This window comes from Pezoporus wallicus, unplaced genomic scaffold, assembly GCF_028554395.1.
Source record: "Pezoporus wallicus isolate ANWC-B61680 ecotype Strahan unplaced genomic scaffold, APGP_CSIRO_Pwel_v1 contig_8333, whole genome shotgun sequence".
Classification (NCBI taxonomy): Eukaryota; Metazoa; Chordata; class Aves; order Psittaciformes; family Psittacidae; genus Pezoporus; species Pezoporus wallicus.
The window spans coordinates 1,358,613-1,376,726 of record NW_026637037.1 but is presented as its reverse complement, the minus strand read 5'-3'; the positions used below and the strand labels follow the sequence as shown (position 1 = coordinate 1,376,726).

Sequence of the window (18,114 nt, the reverse complement as noted above, 5' to 3'; positions counted from 1 at the left end):
TGTGCCTGCTGCTCTGCAGTCACAGTTCCTTAGTTACCAGTAGCAGAGCTTTGTTCTTATATGGAAAATGATTTCTTCCTCATTGCGTAGTGCAGACGGGCTGTACTAACCTGAGCTGGGTTTAACAGGAGTGGGGGCCACTGTTGCTGATCCTAACTTCTGTAAGAAAGTTGAAGGTGTTTTAAAAGTAGGTACAGGTTAAATTTACATTCACATATAAAATGTTTCGTACTTTCAAGTTCTGGACTCGTGAAGGATTCTTCCCTCAAGACTAGAAGTTGTTTCTGCTTTGTTCCATCAGTTTCTGTTATCTGTGGGTGTGATGTGGTGACCTGACTTTCAACTGACCTCTTTGTTTAATAAGACTTAAGCTTATTTGTTTCACAGAATTTAAATGGGAAAGGACATCTAGAGGTCACTGGTCCAAGCCCTGCATTTGAGGCAAGAGAACTAGTGCCAGGATGCCTGTTCACACCTGCTCTTCCTGAACTATACCATTTCCACCCTTCCAAAAAGGGTGAAGTAGAGTCTCTCCTGAAGGCTTGAATCATGCCCTCCTCTCTTTCTGAATCCAAAACTTAGCTTTAAACCATGTGCACCCATGTTATGTATGTACTTGTGTACAAAATCTGATTATAAGGTATACTCAGAACATACTGTCACAGCTGTAATTTCTGGACTACGGGTTGTACAGCATTGCTTAAATGAAACACACTCAAATACAGCTTAATTGGAGTTTTCCAGTACCTTTCTTCTTTAAAAAGCAACATACTTGTATCCCCGTTGCCAGAGTTCCTGAGTCAAGGGCCAAAACACACAGTGTGAGGATCAAATACAAACAGGAAAAAAAAAAAAACAACAATGTGGAATAAGAACTGATTTAAATTCCAAGCAAACCTAGTATGCTCTGTAAACTGGTAGACAGGATTTATACATTGTAGAGACACTACTACTTGGAACCAGTCTTACTGGGGCTTACGGCAGAGCAATATTGCTCTGCTGGGAGTACCATATGTTCACGCTTCCTTGCAGTTAGAGAGCTGTTGCTTGTTCAGCATGATTGTCAGTTTTCACAGCACCCACAAGCCAAGTGCCAGAAGTACCCAAGGGTAGAGCTTTAAGTAATGAGTTAGTGAGTCACAGCCAGTAGATGATCGGCTTTACCTGCCAGACAGAAAGTAATTAACCTATTTCCTTCCCTTTTCATCATCTATCCCATATTCCTCATCTTTAAGTAAGTGGCTCATTAAAGTAGACAAAAGTAAAGTGAAGAATAAAAAGTAAGTATCTGTTAGCATTCCCTAGTGTGTAACTAATCTTTCAGCAGCAGATCAGATACAGTATTTAGCTGAAACAGTTTTGCCATTCAGGCCATCAGTGAGCTCTTCCATATATCACTTCCAAGCTGTGACTAATCAAGAGTTTATCAATCTGTTCACCTTGGCAGCTTGAATCATTTATCTGCAGTGATGTCTCACTGCCTGTATTGATGTGTACTTGACTGAACTCCCTGCCTGGAGTCATCTTCCCACCTCAGAAAGTCAAAGGAGCTTTTGAATGAAGAGTGAAATCAGGTGCCACTGGATAAAACCTAAAACTACCCCCCACTCAGCATGATGTGGAGCCCACAGAAGTGTATTAGAACCACAGTCCAGGTACAAAGTTTAAACAAAGCTCAAAGTTGTAACTTTCCACATCCCACTTCTGACTAGAGCCCTGACAGTCTCTTCACTACATGCCTCCATGCTGTATTTCACATCCATGTTGTAACTGTCAGTTCTGTAAATGATTATTTGCTACAGCTTCTCATCTCTTTCCAGCCGCTGCTCATCTGCTACTTCTTTGTCAAGCTTTAAATCCAGATACAAATGTTTTTGGCTTCGTCATTTCAGTTGCAAAGGGAAGAGCTGTTGATCTACAAAAAACAAGGACTATTCCTCACCTGCTTTATGGAGAGGAGCCAGTGGGTAGTTTATGATACTAACTTGTAAAAAACACTCCCAAAAGAGTATAATTCAAAGAAAGACACCTACCTCACAGCCATTAATTATCTTGTCTACAGAGGACTCCTATCAGTGATCATTTCATTGATGAGCTCAGCATTGTTCCTTACTTAGTTGCACCAGCTGTTCAGACATACAGAATAAATCAGGAAGCAGCCAGCTCAGAGTGCCTCTACAAACATGTCTACGCTTACTGATCCAGGAACAACTGGCCCAGTGTGCCCAGAAGAGCATGAAAAAGCTCCATGTGAGCTGGCACACCACAACTTTCAGACCATCAGAAAAGTATTGATAAAAAACAGTTGTGCTGACACACAAAATGCTTTATTCATACAGATTGCGTGTCACTTACTTTACCAATGAAGAAGGTACAACAGAGATTTAGAGAACTAATACGTTGTCCTGGGGTATTGGGAATCTTTTTTGCTCTGATTGTTTTTGCTGTTGCTGCTCTGCCACTGTACTTCTTGGTGCACTTCACATTCAAGTCTACAAAGAGAGAACAAGGAGTCAAATCATGTGTAGCACTAGTCCTGTTACTGCATTTAAATGTCATAAGAGTAGACTGGGAAAGCAATTAAGGTTCTTTTGTGTCTCAAATCCACAATCATCTCCTGGGGAATGGTTCCCCACCCCCCTAACTTCTTTGCTTGGCAAAAATTTACTGAAGAATGCAGTAATAGACCCAAACAATGAAAAAATAAGGCACAACTATATCTCGCTGCAGGAATAAACCATCTGCCTATAGCAAAATGCCCACAAGATTGTGTGAGAGCTTGTTATAGCCTGGTACTTGCTGAAGGCAGCTCAAGAAACATCAGCATGTGTGACACTCCTGTAAGAAGCAGGGAGGGGGCAGAAGATGCTGGTGGTAGTGTCCAGAAAGTGCAGGTGCCAGAGAAGCTGTTGCTGCAGAGCCTTTCTCCAACAGCCCTGTCTTGGCCCCCCTGATGCTGGGGGAGTACCAGCCCAGATTGTGAACCTGCTGGGGCAGCTTCTCAGGTTGGGCAATTTGCAATAGTTTTTCAGATGTCAGCGAGCCTTTATTTGCAGGACTTCCCCAAGACTGGGTATAGGGGAACACTCCCTTCTGGCATGCCAGGAAAGGAAAGGAGAAAAAAAGTCAAGGAGGAAAGAAAGAAAAGGGGGGAAGGGGGGGGGGGGAAGTGGAAAGGAAAGGCCTCTAAGCTCTAATCTTACATCTCTGGAACTTGAGCAGTTCTAGCCTGAAATCAAGCAGCCTACTGCTCTTCTGACTGCTACAGCAGACATGTGGAGGACTATCAGACCAGCACTTATCTCTCACCCCTTTGCCATTATCAGATCTTTCTCTTCCTCTGCTGAGCACACTGAGGAATGGGCAGAAGGATGAGAACAAATACTTGACCCATCCATTTTGCACCAGCAGAAGGTTTCCTGAGGAAGGAAAGCAACAGGAGGAAAAACAGGATACTGGGTACAACATGTTGGTATGGTAAGACATTGGGAGATAAATGACAGCCTACATCCGTTCCTGTTGGGACATAAAGGCAAACAGATTAGCTGGCAGGTAAATACATATCCCACACCTCTCTCACCATAGGTTGCAGTTCTGTCCCATCTTCATTATCCTGGAAAGGTCTTCTGTGTTTTTGCTCGTCTGTTAACTTGTTACTCTGACTCACAAAGGTCTACGAGCAAAAAACAGGGTGAGATCATTTGGGAATGCAAACCATTATGTAAATAAAAATACCTGATTGAGGGAGAGAATTAGCCCCAGGCTAAGAAACTATAGCTGGTTCCTAGCTGGATGACACTGAGTGATACCAGGAGGGACCCTGCAGGAGCATCAGGGGTGATGAATGCAGCTGAGAAGGATTAAGCAAGAGAATCTGTTACATCTATTACAGGAACAAGGACTCTGGCTGCCTGAAATCCCTCACCTGGCTCTCTGCCACTGCCACATATTGCCCTGAGGGCCTCCCATCCCCAGATGTTTGTAACCCAGCTGTAACACGGACGACCCAAGTGAAATGCCTTCATGCATTGGGAAACTCAAAGTTCTTCGCTATATGAGCAAACTTACTCTTGATCATATAATGAGAAGGAGTTTGGATGTGCTGCCCCCAGTTTTTTCCCATACAAGGTTACACAGCCTATCCTGCCTGGAAGAATCCTTACCCCTGGGGGAAATCCCCTCTTCACCAGAGGCCCTAGGGCATGCCTAATTATAAGGAATTAAGACCAGAGTTAAAGAGAAACTGCCACAAAGTTTGGAAGTGGAGAGAGGAAAGCCTCTGTTTGCTTCATGAAGGAGAACTGGCTTAAGAAGTATTTTAGCATTTGGCAAAACAGAGGGAGAAGAATAGAGGTCAAGGCTTCAGAGTTTTCCATTCAGTAACATATTCCTATTCGGGATATGTGCTTAAGCACTGTTCTGAATCAAAGCCAAAGCACATCTGCTTGCTTCTGTATAAAGGGTTAAAGCCTATCTTTAGGCTGCCTTTTTGTTGGTTTGTTTTGTTTCCAACAAAATTCTATGAACATTACACGGAGTTAAACAGCAGCATCCAAAAAACCACAAAACACTTCTTCCAACACTGTCCTGAAGAAATCCCTCCAGAACATTCATATTGTATAAGCTATTCTGGCTGCTGAGTTTGTTTGTCATGAATCACCAAGATCTTTCTTTATGAAGGAAAAGACAGAATTGGCAAACATAGCATGAAAGGAAAAAACATCTGCATCTTCAGATATGCTCTTAATATGAAAGGGATGGCACATACACATTCAAATGTTTCAGATACTAGCTAAAGCTCTCCATTGCTTTTAGCTATGTAATGATTACCCATGAAAATGCTTGTGATACAATACAGGAATTATGAGGGTAAAGTCACAGAACAATCAAATCCAGAGGCAGAAGAATTTAATCAAGAGACAGAAGGCTGTTTTGGCAAAGGAAACTATAGCTATGAAGCAGAGCAACTCGAGTTTGTGTGAAGTCGGCTCAGAACTACAGCATTCATAGGATGTGGATGGACCCCTGACCTGCTGCTGGTAACAAGCAGCTATAGTAAGTCACAACAAACATAAACATCTAATCTTAAAACACCCCATGGGCTGATCTCTGCAGCCAGCTCATCTAGTTATTTATGGTTTTTAATGACCAATTATATACTGAACATATATCTACTAAGGCCTGAAAACTCAGCCATTACTTACAGGGTATGATCTGAGAGAAGGCAGCAGATCAGAGCTAGCACACGGGAGTCAGAGGGAGCCATTTAATTCACTTTATAAATTCACTTGTGATTTGCATCCCTGTGCCCATCCTGTTCTAAGGTGTTGGAAAGGAAATAGCATGGGTTGTGGGTTCAAACTACTAGGTCCTGGGGAAAGAAAAAGTCCCCCAAAGCTTAGAATGGCTCAAATGTCTTTCCTGTTACCACTTGGGTTTACCAGCAGTTCCTGATCCACAAAGTACGGCCTCTCTGCAGATCCATCATTTGTTTCCATATCAATAGCAAAGCAAAGGAAGATGGCATCTGCTGTCACTTCAAACACAGACAGAAAGCTGTGGGAGATCAGGCAGGCAAAGAATCCAACCAGTAACAGAGGAACTACCCATGCTTGCAACTCCCGATGGTAGTTAAATGCCATCAATCCTCCAAAAACAGTAAAACATACAACAAACACCTGTAAAGGGCAGTGAGAGAGAAATGCAGCCTCATTAATCATGGAGAAATGCTTCTTAATAAAACCCCCAATCCCCCAAACTCCCCAATCCAGTATTTTGACAGCACATCTCATCTGGGAAATAGCTCTGCAGTTTCTGGCATCCTGCACTTGTCACACTTTGTGTTCAATTCCTCATGTCAATTCCACAGGGCAGAGGCAATCTTCTACTATGTAATTACCAAAGACTCATTTTAATGAGAACTGTAGGAGTGGCACCAAGGATACTGATCCAACTAAATCACTCTGTAAAAACTATGAAAAGGATTAAATTCCTTAAATGTTATCTTCTCTCCTGAACTCATTTTACAGCATAAACAACACTGACTTTAACAAAGATAAGCCTTATTTACTGATTTTTCACTTCATTCTTGCAGAACAGTACTTCTGTTACTCTTACCTTTCCTAGAAATAGGATAAAATCTCCAAAACAGCTAATGGATGCAAGCTTAGCAGAATTCTTTGCCAAAACAAAGACAGCATCCTTTGCTGATGTACAAAAATTGGTCCCATTTATAGCTGTCGTTGTATATGCATGCTGAAATGAGAGAAGACGCAGCGAGAAAGGGAAGACTCTTAGGCACTAGATATTACTTAAGCAACATGCAAAGCCTTAAACTCTATTTGGAAATAGAGACTTTATGAATGTAAAAGTATTTTGCATAATACAAAGTTCTCTACCCTAATTTTTTGTTAATGAATACAAGTACCACAAAACACTTACTTAGCTGGAGTCACACTACCCAAACTTGCTTGTTTTCTATGAATCTATCACCAAGACTGCTGGCAAACTATGGAGGTGGAACAATCAGGTTATGTAGCTGTAAAGTCACTGAAAAATTGATGATTTAAAAGCTTTTCTATGTGCCCCTTTCAAACTATTCATATGCTACTTAAATTCAAGCTTATGCCTGCAGCCATAAAACAAACTCATTTGGAAAATGACTGGAAAAGAACAGCTAAAGGATCCTGGACCAGACCAGGGAGTGCTATGTTCTACACACAGATTTCAACAGACATCAGTTTATTGATGTACTAGAGAATTTTACACGATTTCTCTTTGTGGAAACTTGCCAATACGGGTGGGGAGGTCAGAATATTTACCTCAATGGACTGGATTATTTTAGCAGTTGTTGTGCATAACCTGACAGATACGTCCCATTTATGGGACTCCTCAACAAGACTGAAACCGTGTCAAAAATATCAGCCGAGAAAAACACCATTCAAGACACCTGAAATATGTGCTGATCCTCACCGGCAAGTCTCACAAGCAGTTTATCTTTACTCAAAATATAAGAAGGTGCATTATGCCTCAAAACCAGATTAGTACAGTCAGTAAGAACCACAGTGTGCAATGGATTACTGTTTGGAAGGAATTTATATACCCAAACGTGTATTTGCTCCTTAGATTACTTTTGCTTCACCTGAAAGTGAAAAAATACCTATAACTGGTCTGCTGAAAGTCAATTATATGGCCCACTGCAAAACACTTCCTGGTTTTCTTACTTAGAAGTTAAAATAAGCTATCTGAAGGCAGAGAAAATCTATTTCTGCAGAGGTCAGTTTTACCCCACAGCAATTTCTGGAACATACTGTAGTGTAGCAAAGCAGTATTAACTTAAGACAGAGAAAGAAAGACATTAAATGCGGTCTAAGATCCTTTGTCTCTTTATTGTGAATATTATTTTATATATGACAAAGGGGTTTTCTCTTTCTCTCATAGTAAGCAAAAAAAGAGTAGAACTAAAGGGTGATATCCTGTATATATTGTACTTACACAGTAGTAACTACATCCATAGATGGAAGAAGTGTCAGTTAAAAACATGATTTATTGCCTACTCTAAGAAAAATCGAAGACTACACTGAACTCTACAGAAACACATTGAGTATCTGCATAAAAATCTGTTTAAACAAGCAAGCTCACTTCATTCCTAAATAGGAAAAAATGCTTTCTGTGCTAACTCCCATTTATCCTGACACTGCTCCTTTTCCCTGGGACACATGAATAGACCCACCTTTATAACATGCGGGGAGTTAAGTCTGTGTCATCATTCCATTAATAGACCCAGAGCTGAGACACAAGGTGCAAAGGGTTATCTAAGTTTGTTTCTGTCCCTTATGAATTCAATTCACAGAACAGATCCCGATCTGGTGCTGTCACTATAAGTCTGGCCAATAAATGAAACAGAGATTCTATATTCACTATAAATAGTCCTGTTTTTAAAATGAAAAAGAATGCTGAAAATGCACGTGCACTTGTTCAAACATTGTTTCCAAACGTAAGATAAATACCCATTTGTTTGCACTCTTGAATTAGTCACTTTGGTATCCGAAGAATGTGCAATGAAAAGAATTGCTGATATTTATTAACTAGAATAGTTATCTTGGGAAGACTGAAAATAATACTGGAGACTGAGTACTACCTGCACAGGGGTTTGGTGTATTGGTAAAAAAAAAATGGCATTTATAACAATTACAACTTCAACAAATCATGGAAGTAACAGCTAGTCATGACATCTACACAAGAAAGCAGGCAGGTAATAATCCAGCGTTATAGAAGGAATAACAGACAGAAAGGAATGAACTGCTGAACACTACAAGTCACTGACACAGGTGAAGCAAGAATGTTACTAGTACAGGGTGAAGACTTAAAACCAAGTGATCTCTACCTCTGAGCAAAATATACCTTCCTGAGGTTGAAGGGTTTCTTGTTTGGCCTAGACTGTCTCTCCATCCACTTTTCTGCCAGTTCCCATGCAGACCCCATACCCTGGTCCCATCCCGCCACACTGAAATCTACACATTCTCACTAACAAAATACATCTCTGACATCGAAGCAAACGTGTGTTTCCATGAAACTTGCACAGAAATGAGCTCAAATGACTTCTCATCCACCGGAGCACATCTAACACACACAGCTGTTATGAGTATTTGCAAATCATTCTGGGTTTTGGACCAGGAAGCTTAGATATCCCATTAATTTTGCAGTGGCAGGGTATGCACAAGAACTTAATCCCTTTCAAAATAAAGACAGTTCCAAAGGCTAAGACAGTGGGCCATGGTCAGTTAAGAATCTGCTATTATTTAGAAACAGGTCATTTAGATGTGGTTTTCTACAGAACATCTTCCCTTTTCTCATGCGCAAAAGATTTAGTGAACTTGAAAATGTTTGAGAGAAAGGCAGCAGGAATGATCCAACAGGTATGGAATGTCTTCTGTCTGGGGAACAACTGAGAACACCAGGCTCTTCTGTCTGGAAAAGAGGTGACTGAAGGAGCATGCAGGAAGAAGGCTACAAAATCATGAGAAATGCAGAGAGGGTAGGAAGGGTTAGATGGCTCACTGCTTCTTCCAGCACAAAGACTAGGCAGGGGCAGGAAGCAGTAAGAGCCAAATTTGAAAACAGATGGTATTTCTCCTCACTGTAAGTCTGTAAGCTGTGAACTGTTGGACAAAGGATGCTTTAGCTGCTGTAAGTACACATGAGCTCAAGTGGGGCTGGGAGAGTTCAGGGAAAAGGAATCCACTGAGTTAGTAAACACACAGAAAACATACTCAGATCAAGTGGTCCCTAGGCTGGAAACAGATATATAGGGAAATATACTCTTGTTCTACCTGAGAGTTCACTCACAGCCACTGTGGGAGATGGGATACTGAGCTGGATGGAGATTCAGCCTGCCTGTTATGCTCAATGAACTGATGTTTTACAATGGTAGTCTCTGCTGCAGTGACAAACAAGTAATAATGGCACTGATAGCACACCACTGATCAGAAAGCATGGGAGACAGTGGGCCAGGATCAGTTTTTACCCTCGCATCAGCAGGCTGGTACTGCATCACCACCTTTGTGAAGAACACAAGCCTCCTCTAGCTGGGAGCCTGGGAACTAGACACAAGTTTCTCAGTGTCAGGATGAATAAATAAGGAATGTGAATGTTTACATATTTCCAAATACCACAGTATGCAAAAACCCCTCTATTTAAAGAATACATCCTTCTGTGCCTCACAACACAGAATGTCCAGGGTCTTGGAAAAACTGACCTGCTGGTTTCATGAGAAAGGCACTGTGGCTTAGATCCAGGCCATGAGTTCCCCAATTGTTGAGAATAATTGCTACTTTGTGTAATGACTGAATTCAGCCCTCCGCTCTAGGACTTGTTTTAATAAAATGGCTTTGGGGAAGAAGGGTGTCGTACCCCACTTCAGCTTTTCCTACTCTGTTGGTATTTTCTGACTGACCTGATCTTGTTGCTGCCCACTCTCCTGGGGGCTGCCCTGGTCAGCTCCAGCCAGCAGTGTCTTGGCTTGCAAGTGTCCCAGCTGCCAGTGGAATCCCCTCAGGAAACAAAATCCAGTGGCAGCAAAAGGCAGTGATGTTTCTGTGGCTGCTGTACAGCAGTTAGCGACCCAGTGAGAAAGCTGCAGCTTGTTCCTCAGACAGTGGTGGGAATCAGAGCAACATGGGCCTGTGAGGCCTCACTGAAGAGATCAGGACATGCAAGACTGGAAGGGACTCTCAGCCACTCCAGCCCCTGGCTATTTCAGGTTAGCACATTATACAATGTCTTAAGTGCAAAGCTCCCTCTTTAAACTGCTTAGGGTTTTTCCCTCTCCCAACCTTTATGTTTGGAGTTACTCCAGACAGTTGTACCTCTGATCCCTAGGATCCTTCTTCCAACTTCCAGACAACATTTACTCATGAACAGTTTGCTCCTGCTAACGCTGACCTTGTCTTGGCTCTTCCCCCTCCCTTCTGTTTCTCTTCTTGATATACTCATAGATGGTAACTCGCTCTTACCCTTCATCTGTTAAAGTAGACACACCAGGATATTCCAGTTCCCCTGTGAGATGAGCCTGATCACCTAACCAGCAGCTTGCACAATGGCATTTATCCCCCTCTTTCTGGTGCAAGTATTTCATCTCATACCTTCCAAGACTGAACCTGCCCTTTCTGCAGCCTTGTTAACTAATGGCTATTGTCCTGTGGTTGACACACACACGGAGAATACTCTCCTCTCCCACTTCAACCAGCAAGCACACAGCTAATACAGACACAGTTAGTTTTGATTCTTAGGTTAATTACCATCTGTAAGAAACCCTTCAACAGCCTCCCAATTTTTTTCAAGCAACCAAAGAAGCACAAATTTCCTTTATTTCCATTCTAGCTTATATTTGCACTGTGGTCCTTTAATTTACTTTGCTTCCTAATCTCTGTGTCATCTACTCCCTCCCATGGCTATTACCCAGTGGGAAGGACCAACACAACCTTCTCTGCAGAGGGCACTTGGGTGTTCCTTTCCTGCACTGCTACACCTGGGCTCCATTTCAACCACAGGGCTTGGACCATAAGGATACTACTTGAAGTGCCCATTGCATCATGATTACATCACTACTGGAGCTGCTTACATTGGCTTCTGCAGTTAGTGTGACAGTGTTCTCATCTGAGAGCTCCGAAATAAAATCGCACTGAAAATTTCCAGAGAGTTGTTCACAAATTGCTCTGCTCAAACGCACTGAATTGTCGGTCATTTGCTTCACTGCATGTTATTTTCTTTCTCTCTTTTAAAATGGGATAGGGGAGAAGAGAAAGGTACCAAAGCAAGAATTAGTCAGCCGTGTTCATCTCTATCCGCTACAGGGTTTAGCCCACAGAGCAAGTAAAGACCTAAGGAAATTTATTTCCTGTTATTGAATGCATAAAGCCACTAAAAGAAAACCAAATGTATTTCAAATATTATTTCACTGAAGATTAAACATTTTTGCCAACTGGATTTTCAAGATGATTGAAAATTTAGCTTAACATCTAGAAGCAATTTTGCCAGTAACATTAAAATGCAATATTGGTTTTGGGAGGAAAAAGGAGTACTTGACGGGGTGAAGCATAAATGTGTTTGGCAGTGCAGAGAAGTGTACTTTCATTAGCATGCATGGATTGTGGTTTTATCTAGGTCACTTCTCTGCAAGGCATTTAACTGCAACCTCCTGATAGGCTTCCATCCAAAGTTTAAGACCAAGCCAATTGCCAGGGATATATGACCATTAGATAGACTTGCTTCTGGTTTTTTACACTAGACAGTCGCTTGCTTTCAGTGACAGTGTCTCAGCACTGGCAAATGCAGGCTGTAACACACTGCTGACTGCAGTAATGCCCACCACAGGGCATGGAAGGCTACACTGCAAGTAACCGCGCTGTTGAAAACAGAGGAACCACAAACTGCTCAGCAGCTCCTTCAGAAACCCATGTGCTGCACTTCAGAGAGGCTCACTGCCAACTGGCTGCACATGAACCCAGAGCAGACACAGGAAAGCAAAACTATCCTGAAATAGATAGATGGAAAAGTCACTGCAACAAGGTTGTAATGGGGAAAAAGCAGCGAGCACTTTGATGTATAAGAAGACTACCAGTACGATTTAAGAAAGCAGGAGACAGACCTTGTAGCTCCCAAACCACATGAAAAACACAGTATATTCTTTTTATGGAAGAAAAATTTCTATCTCCCAGATTTTTCTGGAGATGATAGGCTCTGTTTATCTGGAACATACTGAACCCATCAGAGCCAGCAGATGAAAAATCTGTGGTAATTCTGACAAGTGTTGGCGAACAGAACTGTCAAGTAAGGATAATGACTTTATAGTCACAAAGCACTTCTCATCCAGATAGAGCCCAGAGTGCTTTACAATTGTTACTAATGGATTATACACACACATGAATCACTTTGCCCATGACTGAAATGGAAGAGCTTTAGGAGTGAACTGTTTAATAGCACATAGCAACACTACACCACAGTTTAGCACAGGATCCAGTTGCAAATCCAAGAGAAATTTAGGAAGACAGACTGTAATTATCCACACTGCAATGTGCACAGGACACTGGGTTTACATTACCCCTCACTTCCAACAACCACCACTGGAAATACGGCAACGGTCAGCATCTAACACAGCACTTTGTCACGATGGAAAGAGGACAAGGCACCTTTTTGGCCCTGTTCCCATTAAATTCCAGAGAGCTGAGCAAAACTGAGCTGAGCCTGCAGAGAACAAGTCACTTCAAGGATGCATGCAACTACCAAAGTCGCTGTTAAATCCCACCTGAAAGATGGCACCTTTCCATCCATAAAGCCTGAGAAGTACTCTTTGATAACATAACAGAGAACTTGGGAAGAAAGAAGCTTGCGCTACATCAGCAGTGTTACTTCCTCCAGCACCTGTTTCTCATCTGCAAGCTTCCCAGAGGGAAAACAAGGGGCTCTGTTTAATCCTGATTAAACTTGTGAATGAAGGAGCAGAAAGAATTTATGTCATCTAAGCAATATAACAACAGGTTGAAGAAAAGAGTGCATTAGTGATGGGGAAAACTTTTGTTTTTTTTTTGGGGGGGGGTGTTAAGAGTTTTAGGTAATTTTATGCTTATTATTATAGTGAAAGTAATAGAATAAAAGGTAAAAATACAGTAAGGAATGTTAACACATACAATAAGTTTTGGACCTACTTTTCTAACAGCTGTTCCACATTTGAGTCATTTCAACTCACACAAGAAGCAAAATCTGAACTAAAAAATACTTTCAAAATAGTAGAAACATCGGTACCAGCAATTTCTGAACCCCTTCCAGGTCCTACCCTCAAGGCCATGTTCAAAAGCCATGTGACATTTCAAGACTGTAGCCTCCCTCACTGATCTCAATAAGAGCTGTTATGAGTTCAGTACTTCAGTACATCAGATACATTAATTTCTCTATGAAATGCAATAATCTGAGACCAATGTTACCCCTTCAGACAGGTAAAACTCCTATTAAAATCTTGCAGTGTGTTCTTATTTTTCTTCTCCTCTAACCCTCACCCAGACTGCCCTGGATTTGGAGTACATGGAACACCATCATCCTTGCCAAAAAGATGTTCCAACAAACAGGTATCTAACAGCAAACAGTACTATGATCATTAGGTTAAAAGCCAGGACTCATATAAAAGCAGAAACTTGCCTACAATAGACTAGGAAACAGGAAATCTTTAAAGGGAATGAGAGCTACCATACAGCCTTCTGAAACAAAAGGAAGAACATTACAGTAATTAATTCTTCTTTTAACAAACACATAGCATACAACAGCTGAAGAAAGTAAATACTAGGATGCTGGATCTCTTTGAAAGGCAGGAAGCTAAGGGGAAAGGGTGACTACAAATGGAAAGCCTGGAATCAAAAGGAACTCAAAGATTCCTCACTCAGTCAGTGACCATAAGATCTACCTAAAAAAAGCTAAGCCTGGAAAATTCATCATCTAGAACCTGAAATTTCACTGCACAAATATTTAATCTAGGCTGAACTAAGTGAAAAACTTGCTCTTCAGAGTGGTCCAAGATTAAACTTAATTTATGCACCTCCTTCGGAGGAGAAGTCAGATCCTTTATCAGCATTGTCTTGTTTACTTCATTACTACCCTGAGCAATGAGAACAAAAAACATGACAATCAGAGTCAGGAATCAGCATGAATATCTGATTCCCTTTCACATTAAGAATACCACAGTCACCAGAGATAATGAAGGGAGAGACTGACAAAGAGAAAAATTAACTATGTATAGTGATGTACACAGAGCTGGAAAACATGTGGATAAAAAGGATCAGGAAAAAGTACGAGTTAAGTATCTAAAAAACTCAGAAATCATCCATTTCAAATAAACCCTCTTTTGGAACAAAACTGCTAACAAAACAAAGATGTCACTCAAAAAAAGAGAACATGTTCTTTTTCATCATGGATCATATTCCCAGATAAACTGATAATGGAAATCAGCCAGGAGTTTCCACTTTCAGGTGGAAAATACTGAGTCTAGTTTAATGACACATCTGCAGATAGGGTTCTTACTTCTTCACTGATTCCTTCCACCTGGAAATCTCTGTATTTCAGTAGTCTGTCAGGCAAAGCTCAACAAAATACTGTCTTCTTCCCTACAGAAGTAGCAAGTGGCCCTCTAAAAGGATTATCCCAGGCTGTGATAACCAGTTTCCTAAAATCTTGTACCTTGCATGTTTGTGAATTCCCTGTTTCTTTGCAACAAGTACCATCTACACTTGAAGACTAGTTTAGTTTAGGTTTAGTTTAGTTGGCCAGCAGAAAACTTTGGCTTGCACACACTGGATGTTGCTTTAGTCATGCTAACTATAGCTAGCATATACACACAGCTTGTAGGTATACAGATGGTTGAGTGACAGACACGTGAGAACATACCTGGTTAAAGTATCTTAAGCAACTTTCCTGACACCAAAAGCAGCAGAAACAGCACTTGAACAGGCACTTGGCACATGCACTCTCCTGCAGTAAAATGAAATGTTTGGTTACCGGACACAGAATTAGACTCAAAATTGCCATTTTAGGAAAACTTGCCTTACAGGTGACTGACTCTTCCAATAAAGCACTCATTTGGGCACAAGCTATTTCCTTCTGAGTTACAGGAACTGTTTTTAATTCACACCCTGTAGTATTAATGACTGATGAACTGAGCATATCTTCTTTCTTCCTGTGCACAGGAGATTCATCTCTGAGAAAAGAAAGTAAGTGCCACAAGCAGCTTTGTGAGCTAACAGCTGTTTGGAGAGCAAAGCAGGCAGGCAATTCAGTAACCCTTACAGCACTTTACAGCGATCAGGGAGTACACTGACAGTCTTCAACTTTTTTGTTTACCTAAAAACCTTCACAGTTCTGAAATGACTGGTACCTTAATGGACAGAAAGAAAAGAATGGGCATAAAGCTTGTATGCAATAGAATCCCAGATTGGTTTGTGCTGGAAGGGACCTTAAAGCTCATCCAATTCTGATCCACTGCCACAGGGAGTTGCCTAAATCTTCCTTTAAAATCACAGTTGTGCAGTCATGACAGCTCTTTCTCCTTGCCAAAGTGTCAGAACTAACTGCAGTGGTATGTTTCCAGCAGAAGGTAAGAGATGTGGAGATGCATGAAAGACAAAGAAGTCAAGCACAACCAAACCAACACAGCTCTATTTTTTATATACCTTAAAAGATGTGGTTTGGATCCTACACAAATCTCTGGAATAGTTCTTATTTCATACATTCTTTCTACAAACTCCTATTACAAGGCAGATTAAATATTTTCTAGTAGATATCTTAGATGTAACAACAAAGTTCTTCCTTACCTTTGTTTTTGTAAAATTTACAATGCAAACAATTTTGAATAGAGCATTCTGCCAATTTTTTCCTTTATCATTCATAGAAAACTTTACATATAAACACTAAATAAAGCTGGTTTATACACACCTACCTTCTGTTTTAGGATATTATAAAAGTACAAGAGAAGAATCCTTGGTATTCTCAGTATTGTGATGAGAAATGAGCCTTTTACAGCAGTTCCTAGGTGATAGCAAAAAAGAACTGATATGGAAGACAGGACTGGGTGAGGTGGTGGGTTAGTCTTGTTCCTAGAAAGAAAACCAAAGAATTTTAACTTGATTTAAAAGCTTAACTGAAGGATATATACATGGTATCTTTTCAGGATTGGGAGATTTCAATAACTAAGCCAGTATCTCTTTTCGCACTTCAACAACTCCAGTTTTCTTACTGACTTCATCTAAATGTTCACCTTAGTCCAAAGGAAAGCAGCCAAGTGTGTAACTTTTATTGGATTAGTTTAATTCTTAAGCAATGACTCTTTTGGTATATTCAGTAATGGAAAAAGATCTAGAAAAAGCCTACAATGGAAAATACCAGAAGTAAGTGAACACCATCTGAGAATACTTCCTTGAAACCCTCTCTGCTTTCTGTCACTTCTATTCTCCACAGTCTTTCATTTTACTGTTGTTTCTGCAAGATCTTAGGCTGAAGGAATGAATCTGCTCTTTCTGCTTTAGATAAAAGACCAACTAGAAAAAATAGCACAAGCTTTCATATCTACAGTTGAGATCTAATATCTGCTTTTATTGATGCAATTTGGTCAACTTTTGCTTTAAATACTGTTCAGATAATTATATCTTATTCACTGAACATGATTTGTTTTCCGAGGGAATTCTTGGTCCCGTTCTAAAGGTCAGTTTAATGTCAATCATTTACAGACAGTAGTATGACACAGCTCTTAAGAATGTACATAAAAACCAGGAAAAGAACTTCAAGCCACTCCCCCACCCTTTTTCAAATGCTGTAAGAAAAGAATCAATTAGATTAATGCTATAAATACCTATAAAAAGCTGTTTGAGGAGATTAACCCCTCCCCCCCATCAACAGTCATAAATAGCCCTTCTATAAAGCAACTCTTCAGCAACTGGCGGAACCCTGTGAAATTTACATAGATAACAGACCAGCAGCAACTTGGCTCAGCAGTTAAGATCAAACCTTGTATCACAAAGAAGATGCCTTATTTTCATCAGTGACTCCTTCAAAACGTCTGTTATCTTGAACGGTTAATAGTTTGCACAATAAACTAAGAAATAAAAAGGCAGTGATAAGAAAGTGACTGGTTGGGGCTAAAAAGCTCCACAAGGATATCAATCATACGCACTGTATCTAGAGAGGTATCACAGTTCTACAAGAATCCTGGAGGTATCACTGCAGTTCATTCAAAACACTAAATACTTTGCAAGCAAAAAAGTTGTATTTAAATATCTGAATATGCCACATTATTTTAAATAGGAAATTCCAGGAAAGCAGTTGCTGCATTTATTATTTTTGGTCTTATGGTTAGGGGAACAGCTTGGGGGATAGTGGAATTTTATACTGTATAAGCCGGTTTGTTGGGGTTGCTGTGTTAGAAGCACATACATAGCAATATAGATAAGTTATTCTATCCATATCATACCATTCTTTCCTTTTCCCTCATATACTATCTTAGAAATTACAGTCTCAGCCAGATCTCAGAATATAAAAGATTAGGTTTCTGCCAGTTGAATGTTAACCAATGGTAAGAAATAGAGAGAGGACTCTCATGTTACTAATTACTTCCTACTGAAGAAAAAAAATGAAGAAGGGACCTGATATTTTTAACAGGACTCACTAATGAGCAGGAATGTCAAAATTTGAAGTATAAATGCATTTCTAGATGTTTGGATGCTCTTCCACACCTTCTTTTCCAAGTAAAGGTATTCTCACCAGGTTTCTGACAAGGTTTCTTGTTGCGCTTCCAGGACAAAGATTTTCCTTGTGAATCCTGTGCATATAGACTCCACTGCATGCACACAAGGTATCAGGGACAAAAAACAGGGGTCTGCCTGATAAAACTGGTTACAAGACTAAGTAGGGCCACAGACTGCTTCTCCTCTTTGGCATTCCAACTTTATGTGACCACAGGATCGTCTGATTTACATAGCACACTACTGTTCCAAAATCCTGTGAACCTGGATCCAATACCACATCAGCTTTTAATAATTTTCTTTCTCTGGTGCTGCCAATTGTCTTGATTCTCTTGTA

General features: G+C 40.6%; 1 protein-coding gene across 2 annotated transcripts in view; it reads right to left on the bottom strand.

The window, feature by feature from the left end:
* Positions 1-2,305: 2,305 nt before the first annotated feature.
* The window catches only part of SLC44A3 (solute carrier family 44 member 3), a 34,241-nt gene continuing 18,432 nt past the window's right edge, over positions 2,306-18,114 (bottom strand). For both annotated transcript variants that reach the window (XM_057402757.1, XM_057402756.1), the window contains exons 11-16: positions 15,980-16,136; positions 14,932-15,015; positions 6,118-6,255; positions 5,442-5,678; positions 3,581-3,673; positions 2,306-2,492 (exon numbers count right to left, since the gene is read on the bottom strand). In XM_057402757.1, coding sequence (XP_057258740.1) covers positions 2,487-2,492; positions 3,581-3,673; positions 5,442-5,678; positions 6,118-6,255; positions 14,932-15,015; positions 15,980-16,136 — 715 coding nt within the window. In that variant the 3' untranslated portion in view covers positions 2,306-2,486. The remainder of the gene's footprint in view (positions 2,493-3,580; positions 3,674-5,441; positions 5,679-6,117; positions 6,256-14,931; positions 15,016-15,979; positions 16,137-18,114) is intronic.